Source organism: Agelaius phoeniceus, chromosome Z, assembly GCF_051311805.1.
Source record: "Agelaius phoeniceus isolate bAgePho1 chromosome Z, bAgePho1.hap1, whole genome shotgun sequence".
Lineage (NCBI taxonomy): Eukaryota > Metazoa > Chordata > Aves > Passeriformes > Icteridae > Agelaius > Agelaius phoeniceus.
In genome coordinates this window covers 17,269,038-17,291,980 of record NC_135303.1, presented here as the reverse complement: position 1 = coordinate 17,291,980, position 22,943 = coordinate 17,269,038, and the positions used below count along the sequence as shown (strand labels likewise).

The window sequence follows — 22,943 nt, the reverse complement described above, 5'->3', positions numbered from 1 at the left end:
TGTGTTGATCTTCACACTTACAGGAAAAGTAAAGTTAAAAATAACCAGGGATAAACTCTTGAGAGACAAGGATGTATGGATGGAAGAAAGAGTGCAAACAAGAAAAAAATTATACACAGAAAGCTAATTAAATAATAAAAGATAAAACAAGAAAACAGTAAGTGGAGATGTGGTGGAAACAGAAGATAAACTAAAACACTATACATGTTCTTCCTGCCTCCACAGAAACTACACAGATGAGTGTTGGACTAAATACTCTGATGTCATGGAGGAGGTCATTCACTTCCTTTGTAACAATTTTTGACACATTAAAACTAACGGAAAATGAAACACATTCAGGTCATCAGAATGAACAACTGGTTTCAATTGAGAGTCTAACTGTGAATTACATATAAACACACTCCTTTTTTCCCTTTCTTTCTGTGTATGTACATGAAGCGCCTCTCATCTTACCCAATAATCATTATTTACTTTATCAGTATTTTTTTCAGTTTATAATAACTTCAAGGAAAAAAGGCACCAACATGATGACATGGTCTTGCTCAAAAAGCAAATTTTTTCTGACTGTCATTGTATTCAGTACAAAAAAGAGTGAAAATAAACCCTGAATGTTTCTCCCTTTTCTTAAGTATACAAGACTTTCTCTTCCATACCCCACAATTAGCTATTAAAAAAGCTCTGCAACACAGCAGCACTGTAACTTAGAATTTTTCAAGTGGCAGTATTTTTAAAGTAAGCTAACATTACTAGGGGGAAAATATAGTAATAATAAACTAAATTTTTATACATCCATCAGCCCCAAAGCAATTCCACAACCAAGGCCACTGCTGTTATCTCCAGTTTGCACACAGGAAGCAGGACAGAAGGCAACTAGCTCTGCACAGCCTGGAGGAACACACTCACAGGCCACAGAGAGCAAACTGCAGGTTCCGCATTCTCTAGTAACTTCAGACTGGAATTACTACTAAATGGTTATGAAACACCAGTTAAGTACTCAACACAAAACCAACCACAAATGGTTAGAACAAAAAATTAGGTCGTCAACAGATGAATTCTGGGAAAGACAGATGCAGCAGATAATGTTACTACTTGCTACAGGTCTTTCTAAAATGCCTGTCCCATTTTTCTAACAAACCCCCTTTAAGTATTGAAAGGTTGCAGCAAGGTCTCCCTTGAGCCCTCTCCAGGTTAAGCAATCCCTGACGTTCAGTATTATCACATCACCATCTTTGCAGTATTCACAGCCTACAAAAGTTGTACAGATACAGCTTGAGGGAAGGAAACAGAAATACCTAAATCTCAAGTCCCAACATGCATCAATTACTTACAAAGTAATTACATACTAAAAGTCCAAGCACCCTCTTAGACATTTTCTGAAGGACTATGCTCAATGGGGTCGCTCCAATGTAAAGAAGGATTTCTAATAATTTATTATTATTAAACACGTGAAAATCAGAAACACATTAATAAAAAGTCAAGCTCTTGACTCTTCTTCCATCTAATAAATGTGATTATAAATCCATTTTGTTGAAGGATAAGACATCTAACATTTATTAAATACTCAATAAATCTAGGTCAGAATAATGCAGCAATCAAAACATTAGCTGAGGAGTGATCTTAGTGGAAATTTCCCACCAAGCCTTGGACTACATACCCTGTCTATGTAAAATGTCTAAATTTTGTACCTCCTATATTTATGTTGTATATATAAACATAACCTATAGTTATATATAGGTAGTTTTTATATGATATGAAAATATTTGTATCATTTCTTTCTCCAACAGACTTGCACACCTTTTACTCATCACTTCAATATACAGTGATTTCAAAATTCCATCCTTTGAGGTTGTATAACTTTGCCATACAAATTAATTTCCCTGGCTTATTTCTTTTTGCATGTGTTCCAAATGTTTTCAATTCTTCAGTATCTTCAGCTAAGCAGCTCTAAAGTTATGAAAGTAATTTACCGATATGCTGAATGGTTCTGTATTACAATAGGAGACCTTTACAGCTGCATCAAGAAAGCCTTTGCTTTCACCAGTCACACTCCATTTTTATTAAATATGCTCTCTACTTCCTACCTCAAGATCTCTTTAACTATTTCCATGTTTGCATGATCCCTGGATTTACTTTCAGTTACAAATTTTAATTAGATGGTGCTTGTTCACCACATTCAAGTCATCCATTTTATTGAAAACTTAAATCACTTTCTGCAGATTCACTCAAGTAAACTTTCCCATACATCACTCACTCCTCTTATGCAAAAGAAAAAGGAAAGAAAATAAAATGTATCTGTCGTACTATCTGTGTCAAATAAGAAGATTAATATAGTCAAAGTGTATGTACACAGGGGGTACACTTCTGCAACCAGAGGTCTGTCTAAATCTCTTGCAATTAGAATTTTGTATTTTAAAATGGAATTTTGTTTTGTTTGCAATGGAATCAGCTGCAATTACATATTTTAAAGAGTTTTGACCTGAACATCACTGTTACTTGTGAGAACATGTATAGTCCCATAAATATATTTTTGGTAAAGTGTTTTTATACAGTGAAATCTAAATAATGCTAAGTTCACTCACTAAATCATGTTTCTGTCCATGTCAGTGCTATAAATCATACACATAATCTTATCCTGGCTGACACCTATGACATGGCTGTAGTCCAAAACATTAGTGACTAGCAGAAAGTAGTTATGATACTTACATTGGTAAGGTGAATGACTCCTTTTGAAGTTACAGAACAGCCCATGAAACCAACATACTGCAGCTCAGGGCAATGTTCAGCAAAAGCTTTCACCGACTGATCTGTCACCTACAGAAAAGATAAACAGGTAACAGTTGAATAGGTGATATAACCACATACTTAACACAGCTTAAGAAATTGCTACACAACATTGGCTCATTTAGACTTTTAGTATTACTATTACCACTACCATTATTTTTTTCAAGAGTTTGAGAGAGATTATTGGGTTTGCACAGTTATGCATGGACATATATGCATGAAAATTAGGAAGAAAAAATATTTTTGGCAGAAGGCAGAGAAAAGAAACACAAGGCAAGAGATGATAGCCACAAATTCAGATCTTACTGTCATCCTATTTATGTGCAAATAAACCAAGAGACAATTCTATTCACTATTTCATAAATTATATACAAAAATGAAAATATAACAAATTAGTTATTGTCATCCCGTAGATTCATACCATACCCATCATTGACTTTCCAAAGAATTTGAATTGTGTGCTACCTTGAATTTATATGCCTTGTCTTATATTTCTTTTTAACTAAAATACAGCAACTTTCAACTTTGTAATATTACATCTGTTTCTCACATGAGTCTAGGTAATCTCATGGCAATATAGCACTGTGTCAGTTGTCAGACAAATGGAGATGTTATCTAGTTTATTATTGAGATTTATTTATTTATACAACTATTTTTTCATCTACAATTAAGTTTGTTTCATAAAATTTAATAACTATAAAACACAATCTATTGTGTAAATACATTGCTTTGTAAGTAGACTAAATGATCAAAAGCAACTTTGTGAAGAATGTAATACTAACATAAGTACACTTATGATGACATCTACACACCTTCCTTTAAACAAGTAAGGTTTGTTTTCTTTTTGTTTTCTTTTTTTTTTCTTCTGAGAAGTATATATTCCCAGTGCAAATGGCAGTAATGAAAAACCATATACTAACTGTGGGGAAAAGCCTGTATTTTTCCAGCTACATGGCTCAGGAATGTCTCACAACATTCAGAGTTTCTATGGATGCCTTCCTGTTCCCACAGAACCAAAAAGCAAAACAAGTTTTGAAAGATGTAGTGCACAGCTGAGCCTCAGGTGAATTCATATAGGAACACTATTCCTGCTGTGCTTTGGATCACCATCACCCAGAGTTCCAACTTGCCCAAGATGTCACATTCCTGCACCCTGGCAGCATATGGTGACCTTGGTGAGGACTCTGGCAGAACAACTTTTGAAAAGATAACCCAGAGATATGGGTATATAGGCATATAGGCCCATTACCTCATAAAAGCTGTATTGCTTTAGGGTTACTGAAAATTGTTAGAGACCTAGTGCAGTTCTCTCAAAGAAACAATTTCTCAGTGAGCAGAGATTTTTACTGCTGCACATCTGCCAAATAAAAGTAAAAGGCAAGCCTTTTAGATTGTGTATTTAGAACCCAATTCGACTGAAAACAGGACAAAGGGAAAGGAAAAAGGGTTAGCTGAACAGATTCAATCACAAATTCGGTAGTAATAATGGGGTATCTGCAGAGACCCATGTCTCAGGTTTGCCTGCTTGAACAAAAGCAAACCACTATGGCAAGAAATTTCTTTGATTTGATCTGACACAGTCTTACATTTTTACTTTTGCCCACTCCTCTCAACTAAGGACAGCCACATCAACTATTACTTTTTCTGAGATATTGATTACCAAGGACCTGTGACAAATACTATCACAAGTCAAAGGCTTAGAAATTTACAGTACTTATGATGCTACCAGAACCAAACCAGGGCTGGGGAAAAAAAAGTCTATCTCCTACAGAAAATAAATTAAAATTCTGATTTAGCTAATAATTTTAGAGAAGGACTCTATTATAATCTTAGTCTACCCTCCCTACAGAAGATTCAAGTGTAATTCTCTGTTGCAGACAGCTTTGTCCTACCTATCAAGAAAATGTAGTAATGAAAAATCAGTAGTATAAATGCCTAATATCACAAATTCATTACAGAGCTTAAAACTTCAATCTACAAATAATTTCTTAATTATAGCTAACATTTAGGTGCATGAAGACTTTGAAAAAATGACATTTTGAATGCAATAATAAAATTACTATGTCTTAAAATACCTACTTTCCATACTACAGTGTTTTGTGTAATCTAAACAATACCTGTGGAAAAATAGTTTTAATAAAATTAATAGCAGGAGATTGTGACCATTTATACTAAACAGTTTACAGATCAGCAGTGAACCTTTTCAGTGCTTTTTAAATATGCAGCATTTTTTTAATCAGAAAAAGATTCTTCATTACCTCTGTATGTCTCATGATTTTCCAGTCAAAATGAGTGTGATATAACCTGATTATGCCTTACAATTACTGTGGTAGTTCAAACACATATTTTGCTACTGCAAACAACTTGTTCTTAAATCTTGACTTATAAATAAAAAAAGCAATGTTTCTGTCATTTGTTGTCAGACAATAAAACTCCACTATCTGGAGAAGATTACTTCTACTTTTATTGGGAAACACTGTAAAAATTGTTTCAATCAATTGTACCTTCCTCTCAGCATCCTTTGTTATACCAGTATCTAGGAATTCATTACTTCTTTTTCAGATCCTATGTCATTTGTAGCAATTGATTTTTTTTAACAACATGCTTCCCATTTAGACAGCCTGTAATGAAGACCACTTGAAATTCCGTTTGGTTAAACACTTTAAATATGACTCCACTTTCCTATGATTGAATTAGCTGGGAAAGAATATACATATATGTACTTCTATATTTACACACACACACTTGCAATTTCATTAAAATGGCTTCTCCTAAGATGAATGTAAGAGACTATGCATGGAAGCATCAGATCAAAATACCTGTAATTCTAAACATCTGCTAAAAGGTTAAAAGGTAAAATTTATATTACACCTTTTTGCTCTTCTTTTTTTGCAGGGTTCGGGGAAAAGAAGAATGCGTAGTGATTTGGAATTTATTTCAAACCTACGTATAAACTGGTAGTTAAATAAAATTACCTAGTTTTCATTTAGAACAACACACAACTAAATCCTATCAGTCCTTATTTATATATGGCTCAAAACCATAATGATACAATGTTGGTATGCTTAAGGTTTGGTTGGTTTTGGGTTTTTTTTCATTAGATCTATTTGCATCAAGGAAAACAAAAAATAGGTAAAGTTCAGCCGTATCTGAAAGGGTGATCAGACATTGGGATGGGCTTCCCAGGAAGGTGGTGGACTCCCTTTTCTTAAAGGTGTTTAAAGGAAGACTGGACATGGCACTCAGTGCTGACTAACAAAATGTTCAGTCAAAGCTTGGACTTAGTTACCCCAGAAATTTTTCCAACTCAACTCATTCTGTGATCTGTGATACAGAAGCAACAAAGTTAAAGTTCAAGAACACTTCTAAGACTGGAAACATCTCTTCTTCTGCTTAACTAGGCTTTCTTCTTATTCATCATCTGCAGCATCCAGCACCAACAGTTTCTATACAGACTTAAAGTTCTGTACTAACTCCCAACACGCAGCCTGGGTCACTCCTGGGTCACTAGGTTTCTATCAGAAGTAGGTTCCAGAAATAGTAACCTCTTTTACCATATGAATGTGTTGTATACTTGTAAGAGATCATCTATTCAGCAGAACGAAAGAAAAATAAGTGAGTGATGAAGAAAGAAAAAAAAGCATGGAAAATTAGCAGTGATATGTATGCAATGATTATGCACCTTAACATTGCCTCTTTGTTATGCAATGTGTAGCTGTATGCTAAATCTTCACTACTCAAGAGATAGAACAGGTACATAAAATGTGTATTATAAATATGGCTTCTGTGAACTAACAAATTTTTAAACAACTGACATTCTGATGTATTATACAAACTGATTAGACTAGCATAATCTAAAACCAGATTACCATAAAAAAACCCTGCAGTTCTACAGAAATGACTCTTGTCAACAAAGACAGAAATTCACACACAATTCTATTATAGATCACAGTACTGTTCTTCCAAGAATCTTTAGTAATTGGATTGTCTAGTCGACCTTCACTGACTTTCATTCATCGTGTCTTGCTTCATGTTAGACTTGCTTTGAAAAAGTAATATAAGATGATGAGGACAGATTTATAAGTTATGCACTAAAGCATTGTGAATGGGAAATACGCTGGTCTGGAACTAATGGTACCGATTTTGCTCCTATCAAGAAGATCTATGATAAGTGAGATATGATTTAATCATTTTCTTTTTATGTATTGCAACCTATTATATATGAATTCCAGTTCTGCATTGTTTTACAGAAATTCAATATTTTGCCTACTCTGAATTAGATTTTTAAGTATTAGTTTATTTTACATTCTATTCAATAAATGAAAGTGCAAAAAGGAAAAAACAGAGATGATAATTCAAAAAGAAAGACTGAGGTGCAACAATAACAGCCACTCAAATTCCAACTTAAAAGCCTCACAGTTAATGAACACCTACAGAACCTAAAACAGAAGTAACTGCAAAAAAAATAGGAATATAAAAATCAACTGGCACAGAACAAATACCCTGTTATCTTATTTAAACAGGTGCACTACTTACTGTCTGTAAGTAGATCTCAATATGCAATTTTTTCCATGCAATATGCATAAATAAAAGTTGCAAAAATATTCCTAAGAAGAATAAGCTTTGCTAGAGTAAAAATACGCTATCATGTAAATATAGAAGAGTCATGAAGCTAAGTATTCACTACACAAGGCAATACTAATGGTAGAATAAACGCTTTTTCTCCCAATTCCTGACTCCATAAATTTTTTCTCCATTTTGGTTGGACACCAGCTTAAGCAAACTTTATTTGAAGTTTGAAAAGAAAGAAAGAAAAAAAGAAAGAAAAAAAAGAGCCAAAAAAAGAAAAAGAGCCAAAAAAAATAAAAAGAGCCAAAGAAAGAAAAAAGAGCCAGGGAGAGCTTATTAAAATTCAGTTTTATGTCTGAAAAGAGATTAAGTTTGTAAAAATCTCATCTGCCAATTCAGTCCTCAAACTTTCTTGCCTTACCTCTGCATTGTTATCTGCTACAGATTGAGGCCCACATGGCACCCACTCTGAAGCCCGCCCTGCATGAAGCAGATGGCTACACCGTCCAAGACAGTGTTTAAGGTCTCACATGCTCAATGTGCATTTCCCTGGTCTGTCTCCCTGGAAATCATTGTGTGCCACAACCTACAATGATGTGCAGTTAGCTGGTATAGTTTTGGTTTAACTCTTTTTTACCAAGACTTCTAGAATACATAAATTTCAAAATATTCAGGCAAACCACACAAAGCAAAAGCATTTACAAGGGACTAATTCAGATCACAGGTAAATTCAACTAAATTCGCAACTATGCAATACATACAAAAAATAAATATAAAGCAAAAAGATTGCTGATATACAAAAAGGTCTGTATGCTGTAAACTGAGGCATTCAGGCTACCACTGTTCTACCAGCAGGAAAGAAATTAGATATCATTACATGAACATCTTTAAAAAAAAATCACAGTAAGGAAGTAGTTTTGAGAGAAGATGCTTTACAACAAGTGTGTGCTTACATAGGTACTTCATACTTAGCTTAAAATTTGCCTTACTATCTCTAAATTTATCAGATGATGCCTCTTTCCCACAAAGGGAAAGATTACTTTGCCTCTCTTTTGACTAACACTTTCAAAACTATGTTTTAGGGTAAAAAGAGGTCAAAAGGAGGGTAAAAAGAAAGATCAAAGTATTAAAGTAGAATACTATTAAATTTTACACAGCTAATCTAAAGCATATACCTAAAAATATTTAAGATTATACATATCTTCCTGGTCCCGTGAGTAGGAAATTACAAGTAAATTCCGTTATAATTTAACCACATTTAAATTTAAGTAAAAATTCCATTTCCTTTTTAAATTACTTTCCACAGGAAGATGCAATACTTTAAGTATTTACTGTGAGATTTAGTCCTAAGAATCCACCAAACAAACCAGGGCACTCATTAGAATCAGTTCCTAACAATATTTTAATAATATAATTTCTTAGGAATAAATTATATTATTAAATTGACCATAAAAATAAACTCAACTCATTTTAAATTAATGGTAATTCAGCACAAACTTATCTTAGAAATACACACAAATAAAGACTGCTATATAGAAATATAGGGCTCTTTTGCCATAACTCCCTCAGAAAACAAAAGGCAGAAATTGTGCAAAATTAAGTTGATGTTCCGAAGATTTATTTAAAATTTAAACTAGAAAGGACTTCTCCTATTCAAGAGGACTGATACACTGCCTGCTTTCCCCAAGCATCAACCTAAATTATATTTGTCATAAAAGCTGTGACAAAGTAATTATTATTGGCAAACATGCATTTAATTCATGACCCCATATTGCAATTACAGAACACTGACAAAAATAAGGCATGGATAATCTGTCATCACACTTAAGTTCTTAGGACACCCAAATTTCATCAGTGAACAGCAGAAGGCAAGGCTCATCTTAACTAACTGCCAGAATGTATTTCTTCACCTTCAGTAAATTCAACAATTTGCTTAATCAAAACAGAAATTCAACAACTTCCAGCTTTAAGCACCAGTAGTATTACCAATTTCTATGAGCACTTAAAAGCGAAATATAAATATTTCTATTCCTGCATCTTTGAAGGAAACTAACTGAAAAGGAAATTATGTCCATTTCTTAGTGTATACTTGTAATGATTCAGTTAGATCTTCAATCTTTTCACAATCTTGATTTATAACTTTGAGAGGTTCCTTTGCATTAGAAAAAAGATCTTTTTACAGAAGAAATGTATAGTCTTTCATAAAATAAAATATTACACTATTAACTGAAAGGGATTCATTAATCCATCACATAAGTGAATTTTTACAAACAAGTTAAAAACAAAATTTCTTTGTAAGTAAACTTAAGTTTTAGATGTCCTGTGCACCCCTGCTATACCTCAGACCTCATGAGAATATATACTCACTCTGAGGCATTTTGTAACAATTCACTACCCCAGCTTCACATTTGATGGGAAGGGAAGAGTGAAGAGAATGGAATTGCTGCGCTTGCCCTCACCCTTTTGCAGCACTCCAGGAGTTAGTATCACTAATCTGCCCATGATACAAGAGGAGAAGACAGACTAGAGTGTAAGGACTGAAGAGTTGTAAGGAGCATTTTACATTACGTTTACCAGCTGGCCTCACCACCTACATAATGGTAACATCAACTAATTTAAAACACTTCAAGTATGAAAACAATCCCAAAATTTTGCAGTATACTTAATTCAATACTCAGGGGAATCATAATTTTATAAGGTACCTTTTTAGAATGCATCTGGATTTACAAAGTTTCTCCTTGGTTTCTGAAAGGATTGAACTGGCTTTCAAGACCAGTGCTCCTGTTTTATCTTGGTAATAGTGAAAGGGTATACAAATAATTCCTAATTACTCCAACATGATTTTCAGATACAGAACTCTAAATACCCTAAGTACTTTTAAAGGCCCACAAAATATTTCTTCCATTTCTGCGGCACAGAGTATCACTTTTTAATCTTATTTTCTTTTTGTTACTGATGACACTAGGCATCAAAAAGGTTCTTTTCTGGTCTATTTTGTCCTGCAAATTATTTAGTAATAAACAAAACAACATACTTGGAACATATACAGTTTAAAATACTAAATAACTGTAGACAACCATTATCTTCAAATCAGTTTAAATATCTGGATTAGAAAACAAATCTAAATTCTCAATATAAATTATCTATGATTCCCATTATCTCACAATTTCACTAAGTGCAGTTTACATGCATTTGTATTAAAGAAGATAATGAGCACACCCTAATTTATTTGTTGAAAAATGCAAATAAAATTATAAAAGCAAATCTTCATCTTATAAAATACTCCCATTAAAAGAGAAAATTTATTATCAAAATGTGTTTACGCTGGACTTAGAAAACACTGCTTCCAAAACTAAACAGGTTTCACCAAACAGCATGTATCATAACCTGATAACCTACAAAATGTACACAATTAAAGTAAAAAATTAAAATAAATTATAAAATAATTTTTAAAAATTAAAATTAAAAAATTTAAAAAAAATAAAGTACCAATGCATTATGAAATTTTTAACAAGGGTCACACACCAGGAATACTCTACATTTTCAAATGGTTATGGGAAAACTGGATGTTTCTCAGCATATTCTTTAAGCAGAAGAATGCATGATAATTTCTAAACATTAAAATAATATTCCCCTTTGCTTTTACAATATTCAATCAAAGAGACTAATGTGTCCACATGCTAAGAAATACATATAAAGTATTTTTATTTCGTACCATTCTGAATACAAAAGAAGAAAAAATTTCCATGTAACCACACAATAGGTCCATGGTTCAGTGGTCTAGTAGCTTAGTATTTCCTCCTTGTCTAAGAAGTGTATGAATAAAATATTTATTCTCTCAGGGACAAAAGATGACTTTGCATTATCTTCACTTTTAATGCTTCCAGAGCTATAGAGGCATATTTCCTATTCCATATTATGAGTTAAAAAAACCCTCTTAAAACCCCAGTTTATTCAACAGCTTTACTGTTCACCCTAACAGAATAATCTCATTACCACCTAAAATATTTTTAAAAGAAAGTAATTTTTATTTTCGCTTTCTTTGTGCAATTTCAACTTATACATTCCCATTAAATTCATTTACTCAGGCAAATATATCTGTTTACCACAACTTCAATGCTTTTAAAGGGGCTGGAAATTTATTTTACAGTCACATTCATGTAACAAGTGTTTTATGCTCATACTGTTTCCCTTGTAAAATGGCCTCACAAGATCATGGTTAATGTTCATAAATAGGAACAATAGGTTTTGGTAATGAAAATTATTAAATACTATTATGTCTGCATCCTTTTGGTTAACTCCAAGATCACTCACAGAAAAAAACATTTCATTTGCCTTGTTATTCTGATGACTTTCTGAAGGCCTCCTAGATACTTAAATAAACCCTTTAGTTTTCCTGGTCAAGAACCTGAAAAATCCATGTCCCTTTCATTAAAAACACAATCACCTCCTTAGCAGAAGTTTGTTTTGTCATCACATTTCTCTCATAGGTAGAACTTATCTATCATTCTTATAGTGTTTTTATTTCATATGATAAACTTAAATACCAACTTAGACAACACTCTCACTGCTATCATACAATACCAACTCAAAAAACAATTGCTTCTGACAAATTCTCACATATTAAAGCTTTTGTTACAAAAGAAACAGAATAGTATGAAGTACTATAACTCCCTCTTTACCCAAAGTAACTATAAGCATCACTGTGGTGTGGTATGCTACAGGGATAAATATTTTTCACATAGTTCACTAGGTATAAGTTTTCTCAGTGAAACAAAGTGTTAAATAAAGTGCTGCAAGCCAAAGCACTAATATTAGAGTGATGTATCTATAACCAGATCCCTTCATTTACCCAATATAATCATATTCCTAGTACGCAATTAATTAAAGTTTGTGACATCTACATAACATTAATATACATATGACAGTGGTACCAGAGCCACTGTAACCTGAGGCTAACACACACACAGGCAGCAAATACCTGGTACTTAGGCCTACAAAACCACCATAAATTTTAAGAGTAAAAACAGGTTTGGTGCGTTGGCATCAAATGTTTATTTTAGGAATTAGTAAATACAACTGAAAATGTAATCTTATCATAAAATAGTTTGCGCTGGAAGGGACCTCTAAGATTACCTACAACTCTCCTGCCGTGAGCAGGAAGACCCTGCCCTAGTTCAGGCAGAAAAGTATTCCAAGCAACCTGACCCTGAACACTTCCAGGGATGGAAGATCCACAACTTCTCCAGCCAGCTGTTGCCAGTGACTCACCACCCTCACAGTCCAGAATTTCTTCCTAATTTCTGATCTAAACCTACTCTCAAGTTTGAGTCCTTTGCCTTTTGCCTGGTCACACTATGCTCTTGTGAACAGTCTCTCTCCATCTTTCCTTAGAGCTCTGTTCAGTACTGGAAGACCACAATTCTGTCAGCCCAAAGCCTTCTTTTCATTAGGCCAAACAACCCCATTCTCTCAGCCTTCCCTCATAGCAGAGGTGCCCCATCCCCCTGATCACCTTGGTGCCTCCTCTGGGCTCTCTCCAGCAGCTCCATGTCCTTCCTGTGCTGGGACCCCAGGGCTGGAGGCAGCTCTGCAGGTGGGGTCTCAGCAGAGCGGGGCAGAGGGGCAGAATCCCCTCCCTGCCCTGCTGCCCAGGGGCTCTGGGTGCAGCCCAGGGCACACTTGGCTCTCTGGGCTGGGAGTGCCCATGGCTGGCTCATGTCCAGCTCTCAGCCACAGCACCCCCAAGTCCTTCTGGGCAGGGCTGCTCTCGATCTGTTCATGCCCAGCCTGGGCTGGCACCAGGGATTGCCCTGACCCAGGTGCAGCACCTGAGCTTGGCCTTGTTAAACCTCATGGGATTCCCATGGGCCACTGCTCGAGCTTGTCCAGGTCCCTCTGGATGGCATCTGTCCCTCAGGAGTGTCAGCTGCACCACCCAGCTTGGTGTCATCTGCAGATTTGATGAGTGTGCATTCAATCCCTTCAAGATGTCATTGATGAAGATATTAAATAACACTGGTCCCTGTACCCTGTCCCCTGGGAGACATGTCTTGTCGCAGATGCCCATTAGGACTCTAAGACATTCATCACTACCCCCTGGATGAGACATGCAGCCAGTTCCTTACCCATTTAGGGTAAGGAACAGCCCACTCATCAAATCCATCTCTCTGGAATTTGAACTGAGAAGCATGTTTTAGGGGAATTGTGTCAGAGTCTTTACAGAAGTCAGATAAGTGACATCTGTAACCCCTCACCTGTCCAATGATGTAGTCACTTCAACAGAGAAGGCCACCGGGTTGGTTATTTTAAAACAATGTGACCATTTCCTCTTATAAAGTTAAGATGCTTGCAACATTTGGTAGAACTAGAGAGTTACAAAATCTTATTCAAATCTCTTCTTCGGAGTTTCATGGGTACCATGTACATACAGGTAAGGTGATGCATACACAGTACACTATATCACAACCCGCAGTGAAGATATCTTCACAACTGCATCTGTTTTTGAAACAACTAACCATGTTTTATTTTTCAAGTTTCACACTAGCCATACACAATGGAAATACAGTATGACATCATGAAGCTGATATAATCAGCTGCAATATTTACCGAAGTCTGCCACCAGCAGTTATCTAGATTGCTATTGCAGAAACTGAAAGTTGGCAAAAACACCAAAAAGTTTCTATACAATCTAGCCTCTAGATATCTACATCCAATTGCACCCCACAATTTACGGATTCATCTCCTCTTCCTCTTTCACAAGCATAGAAGGACAAGATTTCCCCAAATTTTCCACTACAGCCACAGGTAACAAATTTTGCCTGCCCCATGCACCAATACAAATTTCATAGAGGGAACTGTTCAGTTCTGATTATGCGGACTCTAGTTGAATCATATGGTCACCATTTTTTACAAATCATAAGAAAAATGCACATGTAAAGGCAGGGGGAAGGAAAAAGTCTTAAGCTGCTTATGCTCTTCAAACTGAAGCACAGAATTAAGAAGCTGTTTAATCATCAACAAGTCTCCCATGTCACACAGGAAACAAGAGAAGAAATAAAACAATGTCATTTCCTGCATATTGTAATAAATAGAAGTTAACATGAAGACAGAAGAACTATGACTACAACTACATAGGTCTAAGAAAATCATATTATAATTATAAAGTTTCTTATCTTTCAATAACTGAAAAAATTATTATATATTTTACATAAAACATATATAATATTACTGAAAAATACTACATTAATCAAAATAATATCTAAACCCCAGCATTTTATAGCTCACAAAAAAAATCATTTAATGGATCTATTCACTGGGATACCACAAGAATTTTTTAAAATAGTTATATCTTGCTCAAAAACCTTTGCATATTAGTCTCCCTGGGTAGTACACATTATTTAATATGAGCCATTATTTTTAAAACAAATGAGAAAACAAATCACAGAACATCACTCAAATTTCAGATGCAAATACTGTTACTGGCTGACACTATTTCAATCTGTCTCTTCAAGACAATAGAGAATTTAGCAAATTTAACCAGCCCTGCAGTTTGCCTCTTGATATTGTAAGCTGTTAAAACAAAATTACATTCTCACTATGGAAAGTCCTTCTAAAAAGAAAAAAGCGCAGGAAAAAATGATTTCTTACAATATAGGTTAATGGGCATGGTATTATACTATTATTACTGGCTAACAGACAAGCTATTAGGTATTAAGTACCCATGTTTATTCATCCTGTTGCAAGTACTAGACATCTTCATGTATCATTAATGAAAAATATGTAATATTCCATACTATTCTAGCATACAAAACAAATAAAGTCAGAGTCCAAATCCTAACTGGAGGGGACTTTTTTTTAAAACACCATGCAAAAGAATCACAATTTCAGATGCCCTTGGGAAGTGTAGTCAGTGTACAATCAGTGAAAATGAGAAATACTGCACAGAAGTGGAAATTGGTTTGATTTGATTTATATATGGTCTTAACAAAACAGACATCACACTAAACAGAAATTCTTGATAATAAGAAACAATATAAAGAGGGTTTTTTCTTCACAATTTTTTTTACTTAGTGAACTGCATGCATTACCAATAAACCTCTGTTACATTAGTCTCATCAAGCAGGACACAGACATACTCTATCAATCTCATGCAGAATCAGCTTTAAAGCATGAATTAGTTAAAAACCTGAAATGCATCAGACATGATGAAAAGATGGATAGGAAGAGGATGTGATTTAATACAGTTCTCTGGTTTACACGTGTATGAAATACAATTGTTTACATGCTTTCTGATCTAGTCAGCACTGCAGCCAGTGGACATTCGGGCTATTCAGCATAGGCACTATTGGAACAGACTGGACATCAAGATTCTCTTCACAGCAGCTTTAGAGTCTTGTCCCTACATTTACAAATTGGTACAGAGTTCTACATAAAATTTTATGGTAGGAAGTAAACATGTTACATCCTGTGAGAATTATTACATAAATGAGACTGGCCGACAATGAAAAGTTGCAGGAAAATTAGTCATTAAAATGGTAATCTTCCGCATTCACTACTGTGATTGACTACTTCATTACAATCACAGTTTGATATCAGCCGTAACTGGTAGGAGAAACCTCCAAACACAGCGACAATAAAAAAAAAACCAAAACATAAAGCTGCTAAAATAGGATTTTAATATGCATGTATGCAAAGACTCAGGTCCAAGACACACTCTGGTTAAAAAAAAAGTTGATATTGCATAGGTACATACAGAATCCTTGCAAATACTTCAATGGAAATTTAATTTATAGAATTTTAGCAAATAATCATCTTTAGCCCAGAAAAAAGCAAACCAAGTAGAAGTTCTGTAGAGTCCTTGTACATCTTTCTTTGTTTAGCTGCTAATGATAGACTATTATGCCTAGTGACAAAAATTTAAACCATTAGGATAGAAATTAAGGTATATTTTTTTTTAATTCTTGCACCAAAAAACACTAAAAAAGAATCCCCCAAACGAAACAAAACACCTGCAACTTTTGCTTTGTCCTAACCACAATAGCAAGGAAAATCAATTACCTCCAGAAGGCATTAAAGAAAAGGCATTTATAGCTGGTAACAGACTATATAATCAAATTATTCATGACAAACATTTCTATGAATTGCTTTTTTTTAACAGACCTCTTAGCAAGTAGATTGTCAGAACACAAAAGAAGAGGGATCTTTTTGTTGTGCTTTATTTTATCTCATAATATGTATAGCAATCTTGATATTTTTTCTTTTCTGAATGGGCATCCAGTGAAGTTCTTGGTATTACTCGGTAAGAAAATCATATCTATTAGTATACCTGGTTGTCATCACTTGGATGAGAAGAGGCTGCCTGGATGCAGATGGCAAAAAAAACCAACACACAATATGCAGCAAGAAGAACAAATGAAGTACAGTCAGGGAGGTACTTAAACATATTAATGACATCCATTTGCCTTTTTGTCATCTGGATTAAACAATTTTATAATTCCAAGGCCAAAGACTAAAATAGGAAGACAAATCATCCCATAAGGGCCCTTACTGACACAGAAGAAAACAAAACAAGTCAGAATCTACAGCTTAAGTATGTGCACACAGATAGAGAAACTAGAAATGCAGCATGTTCTCTCTGCAATCATATCAAGGCATAACTTAAAACAGGGCGAGGAAATCGTGGCTGAGATATTACAAATGGTATCAGAAGCAACTAGGCAACAACGATATGAATGTGAACATGAGTTAGATGTGATTTTTTTTATCCTTACATGTTGTCCAAAGGCATACCTATTCAGATTACATCAATCTATCAGTGCATCTATGCATTTCAGAACAGCACGTTGCTAATGAGAAATCCAAGTGGGACTGCTGTGTTAGTTATGATTGGAAGCAGGCTACAATCCTGATTAACCCCAGTGCAGAACCCAGTGGCTGCCCGGCTTGTGTGAAGCCCTGCCTCCTCCATGGTAATGGCAGGACCAGCACAAGAGGGTGCTGAAGTTCATTAATTTAGATTTAAGAATAGAAAAATGATCACCTGCTTGCTCTTCCCAGAGCTCAGCACATTTAGGAAGCAAAGATTATAACTGTTGCAAATCTCTAGGTCATCATGGAAAACGAAAGGAAAAAAAACCAAACCAACCCAAAAACTAAGCAGCAAGCAAGTGGGTAAAAAGAAAAAAAAATAAAAAATAAACACCTTACACCTTCAGCTTTGCTTAAATATGTCACTATGTCTTAGTTTAAACAGGCAGCTAAACATCACACAGACACTCACTGAATCCTTCGCACTGTGGGGCTGGGGACAGAATCAGAATGGTCAAAGTGAGAAACTTGAGAGCTAAGTAAAGAAAGTTTAGATAAGATTTTAAAAAAATTAAAAAATAAAAATCAAAACTAAGAAAAAAAAATTTGCAAAGAAACCCAAACCTGTTGCTCACAACTACACCAGCAAGTCACGCTGGCAGTCTGGCCAACCACCTTTACCCATCTGAGTTTTCTTGCTGCGCATGATGCCCTTTGGCCTGGAATTTCCTTTTGGTCAGTTGGGGTCACCTTTCCCAGCTGTGTCCCTCCAACTCCTTGTGCACCCCCAGCCTTCTCACTGGTGGAGTGAGAAGCAGAAAAAGGCTTGGCCCAGTGTAAGCCCTGCCCAGCAACAACAAAAACATTCCTGTATTATCAACACCGTCTGCAACATAAAACCAAACACAGCCCCATGCCAGGTACTGTGAATTTCACTCTAACCCAGACAAAATTAGTACACAGTATTATCACAATCTCTCATTTTGGTTTAAGAAATTCAAAGCTTTAAAAAAAACCAGAAAATCTAACTAAACAAACCCCAAGACCACCCTAAAACCAACACAACTTTAAACAAATAAACCCAATTGTGAATAGATACATAATACCCCAGACATATTAAGTAAATTTTTTGAGTCCAGGCTGTTGGTAAGATTTTTTAAAAAATTTTTTTCCTGATAGTTCTAATTTTTCCCAATGTAACACCCTTCATCTCACCCTTGTACAATGGTAAAATACGACAATTACAAGCAGAAAGAAATTTTTTTATACCAGAGCTGTAAAACAAGCTATATAAATCAATAAGGGAAGATGAGTCATTACTTTACTGAAAAACACACAAACTATTGCCTGACTTCTAAACCTTCTGAGAATTCCTTCACAAATCAGCTGCAATTCTGTGGAAACAGCAAACTATACAATATCCAATGCTCTGCATAATCAATGCCTCTTCAACACTTCCAGCTTCTGGGAAAGCAATCAATTAGGTGAGCTCTCAAATTATTGTCAATAGTGCCCAAGTACACTGTTTAATGACTTCCAGTTGTACTGCATCAGCAATTTTTATTGTCTTTTTGTTGGGGGACAGGATAGAGACAGAGACTGCAAGAATTGAGTCCTCTCTACACACAAGTGGAAAAAAACAGAAGAAAAATTGTGTTACTCCTACTCCTAATGTAATATCTGGAAAGGTGTCAGAAATGTATTTTTGTTTCTTGTCTTTCTCCATCCCCAACTCACTCTCCCATCCTCATAACTTCCACAGAACAAACAGAATATAAATAAGGCCTCAGGCTTCTTTAGACTTTCCTTGGCAGCCTCTTTCTTCAGAAACAAACAGAATGACCAGCTGGACAATGATAATACTCATCTCCTACCTTGCTTCTTTATCCTTGGATAGTTAGACCCTTAGCTGTCTTTGTCTCATTACCTTGAAATGAGATCCTTGCAGAGCCAGTGTTTGGCTATCATTAACTCAATCCCTCTTCTCCTGACCTCCTTAGTATAAATTATTCCAACAATTACCAGAATACATTTTAAGGAAAGAAAATGGATGCAGAAGTAAATGAAAAACCTGAAGCACACATTTATCTGAAGTAGGCCATGGTCTACTTAGCATCTGTAATTTTTACGACTTTTTGGAGGGGTTTTCGTGGATGAAGAAGCTACAACATCAACTATTTATGTGACTAATCAACAAAAAATTAAGCTGAGGAAGATTGAAATCAATATAGGAATTTAAGGACAGGAAAGTAAAAACAGCTATGATGGAGATAGCAAAGAACTAGACTGAAAGGATAATAGTTGAGCTGGGGGACTGAACAGTTAACAAACAGATTTTGTATAACAGTCTTTAAACAGGTATTACAGAGTTTTATCAAGAAGGATATGAAGTCCCCAAAAAGCAAAACTAACTTTACTGGTGAAGTTGGGAAGTATAAGCAACACAGATGATAATAACTGGCCTATAATGTATATAGGTAAAGTCTTCTAGAAGAGAGAAGGAACACAATTCCACAATGAATTCAGTAAAAACATATAAAAGCTCTTTGCAATTCTGTTCACTCATCATTGCACCAGACAAACTTAGAAAAGGGGCACCAAAATCATGGAATTGAAGCAAATGAGAGCACAGGGTTTATCAAAGGTCTGATCTCTCACCTGAGATATATACCAGGAGGCAAAAAAATAAGGAAAAACTATCACTTTAAGCAGAATTATAACTACAACTCTTGTGTGGAAAGACTTATAACAAAGATTTTAAATTCAAACAAAGTTTCAAATTTCACAGCAATTCAACTTCCTAGTATTAAAAGTATAAGAAATCTTTTTATTAGATTGAAACAGATACAAGCACCTCTAAATCATGAGACTATCTATGGAAGCAAGTCATGAGACTTTCTGACACAATGGGTCTCTCTTCCATATATTCCTCACACCAGTTAGAATAATTAGCTAAGTCTCGAAGATTTTAGAAACACCAAGGTTTAATGAGAAAAACATAATTGTAGTTATGGCGGCAGCAAATTTGCTTAGTAGTTTTTACTTTTCTTAATGACTTTACTTCACTCTTCTTAATGACTTAAACTGTCAAATATTCCTCTAGATCACAATTAGAAATCCAATGAGAAAGTAGATCAGTGTCAAACACAAAAGTAAACTCAACAAACAAACAAACCAAAACCAAATCACACAAAAATCCTACAAAACCAACTGCACCCACTAGGCTGGGACACTCATCTGCAGTGAGAGAGACTATATGAATATGACATATATGCAAATTTTTTTAAAAATTAAAATGCATAGGTGGAGAAATACCAAATTTTGTATCTCCCCAAAATACATACAACATCAAAAGCTTATTGGGTAATGGTTCCCAAGGGAGCGCAATAAGTAAAAAACCTGCTTTTTGAAGGAAAAAACTTTCCATATTCTTGCTATATTTTGAAAAATTCCTGTTAGGAAAATCGGAATTGCATCCATATTAATAAACTTCTTGTGTTTTCAACTGAAATTTTTCATTTCATGAGATCTTATCAAAGGGATGCACTTTTCTACCAAGTGTTATGAACTATGGTGGTAATTTTCTTGTAAGAAACAGATCCAGTAAGTGCCCTGTGCAAACAGGCTTAACTCAAGGGCCATGGAATGTGCTTTAGTGGGGTAAAGTCATTTAGCAGGGACTGGAAAGACAGGAAACCTTATTACTTTAAGGTGACTGTCACTAAAAAGGCTATTTCCCACCAAGTTAGGACTGTTAGCCTGAAAATGTGCCCTGCACAAATAGGAAAAGGTCTAATTTTGCAGCTGTTTTTTATTTCCTGTCTTACTGCATCACTGCACTGCAAGAACCATAGGGAACTGAACATGTAGTTTATGCAAACCACTCTTGTTGCTGTAAGAATATGAAAACAATAACCCATCTTTACTATGAAATGACCTTGATGGTCTGCATAACATTTGTCAGACTAATAAAATTTGTAAAAATACTTGCTGATATGATGGATTGCATTCTTCACTGCTCCAGTTACCTCAAACTAAATTGCCTGTCATTATAATGATGGCTTCTCTAAGTGCAGTTTCTTAATTTGTTCCTCAGTCTTTCAAAAGGGATTTCACAATAGACTTGAAGTGTTTATTGATCAATAATGTGCAAGATTAAAATACTGCATTCTAACAAAAAGTATTTGTAATCTTTCTGCTTATAGTGTGCTGCGACATAGCATTAGCAGAGAATATATATATATATATAACAGGAAAATAACTTCAAACTTAGTTCATAAGCATCCAGCACCATGAACAGACAGAAAATCCTACAGATTTTGAAAAGGGCCCCATGCTGGTGATTTGTGGTTCATCTGATGGACAAAAAAGAAAGTGAAAAATTTAATCATAAAGTTGTAACCAACATGTATCTTCTCTACGTACCTGATCACAAATAGTATGTCCTGCTGAGCAACCCGAGTGTGCCTGACCTGTGCTTCCCTCACAGTAAGTTAAGGTGGAATGCACGATGCAATGATAACCGGCAGGGCTTTGAAAGGAGCCAGAAAATATTCAGAGCATTTACTCTTTTGGCTCACAGACATGATAAAAATGTCCGCATTACTTTTAGTAGCTGCAAACCATACATCTTAATTCATATGGGAACACAGATAATTAGGCCATGCTGACAGCTCACTTCAGGTAGAGCACTCAGGAAGCAACTGTATCTCTACAAGGGACAGTAAATCTTCTGCATAGGATCAGGAAGCTTTCTTATTGACAACCAGGTTCCCAAATGTCACAAATCCAAAGGATCTGAAAGGAGCTCTCCTCAAAAATTCACAAAGGCAAAGTTGAGAGAATTGCCAGGAAATCTCTCTGCAGATCAACTTCCTTTATTAAAAAATGAGCTCAAAAGAAGGCAGCCTCCAACAGGAACTGAAATTTGAAGAGGTTCAGGCATGAGAATTACTGGTTGTACTGCTACAGACACTGCTCCAGGTAAATACCACGGTGCTGTGCAAACTCTGGCTGGCTGTCAGACATGTATCCAGCCACTCCCCCACAGCCTCTCCTCAGCAAGACAAGGGGAACACTACACAGAAAAGTTCATGGGTCAAGTTAAGGAGACCACTCACAATTACTGTCACAGGACAAACAGACTCAACTCCATCTTCCTCTCCCCTCCGAGGGAAGCTGATGAATGGGAAATGGGAGTTGAGGTTAATCCATAACAGCTCCCTTATGCTCCTACCCCATCCTTACACTCTTCTCCCCCCAGCGTGGCATCACTCCTACTGGATACAGTCCTGTGATGAACTCCTCCAATGTGGCTCCATTCCACCACATGAGATCCTTCAGGAAAAGACTGCTCCATGGGCACAGTTCCTGCTGGGAAATCTGTAGGCTGCCCCTCCACAGGCCATGTTTCAAGGAGCTTGCTCTGGCATGTGTTTTCCATGGCTGCAGTGTCCTGCAGGGCATCTCCACACAGTGCCATGTGGAAATGAGCTACACAGTGGTCTTCAACACAATGTGCATGGTGTGCATTGTTCCCGCATGGGGAGTACACCCTTGCCCTCCTCCTTCACTGACCTCAGGGTCTGCAGTGCTGTTTCTCACACTTTGCTTTCACTCCCCTCTCACATTCTGCTGCACAGCAGTTTTACACTTTCCAAAGAATACCTTGTAAAAAGAATACCTTGTAAAAAGCTATTCTTTACCAAAGGTGCCACCCCATTGCCAACATCACACCACAGGCACACACTGCACCAAGAAACTAACAAATTTTTAAAAACCGA

The 22,943-nt window shown here is 35.7% G+C and overlaps 1 protein-coding gene across 1 annotated transcript in view; it reads right to left on the bottom strand.

Annotated features, from left to right (window-relative positions):
* Positions 1–22,943, bottom strand: part of FBXL17 (F-box and leucine rich repeat protein 17) — a 268,473-nt gene that overhangs the window by 182,425 nt on the left and 63,105 nt on the right. Inside the window, exon 5 of the mRNA XM_054653341.2 lies at positions 2,704–2,811. Within this exon, the coding sequence (XP_054509316.2) occupies positions 2,704–2,811 (108 nt within the window). The remainder of the gene's footprint in view (positions 1–2,703; positions 2,812–22,943) is intronic.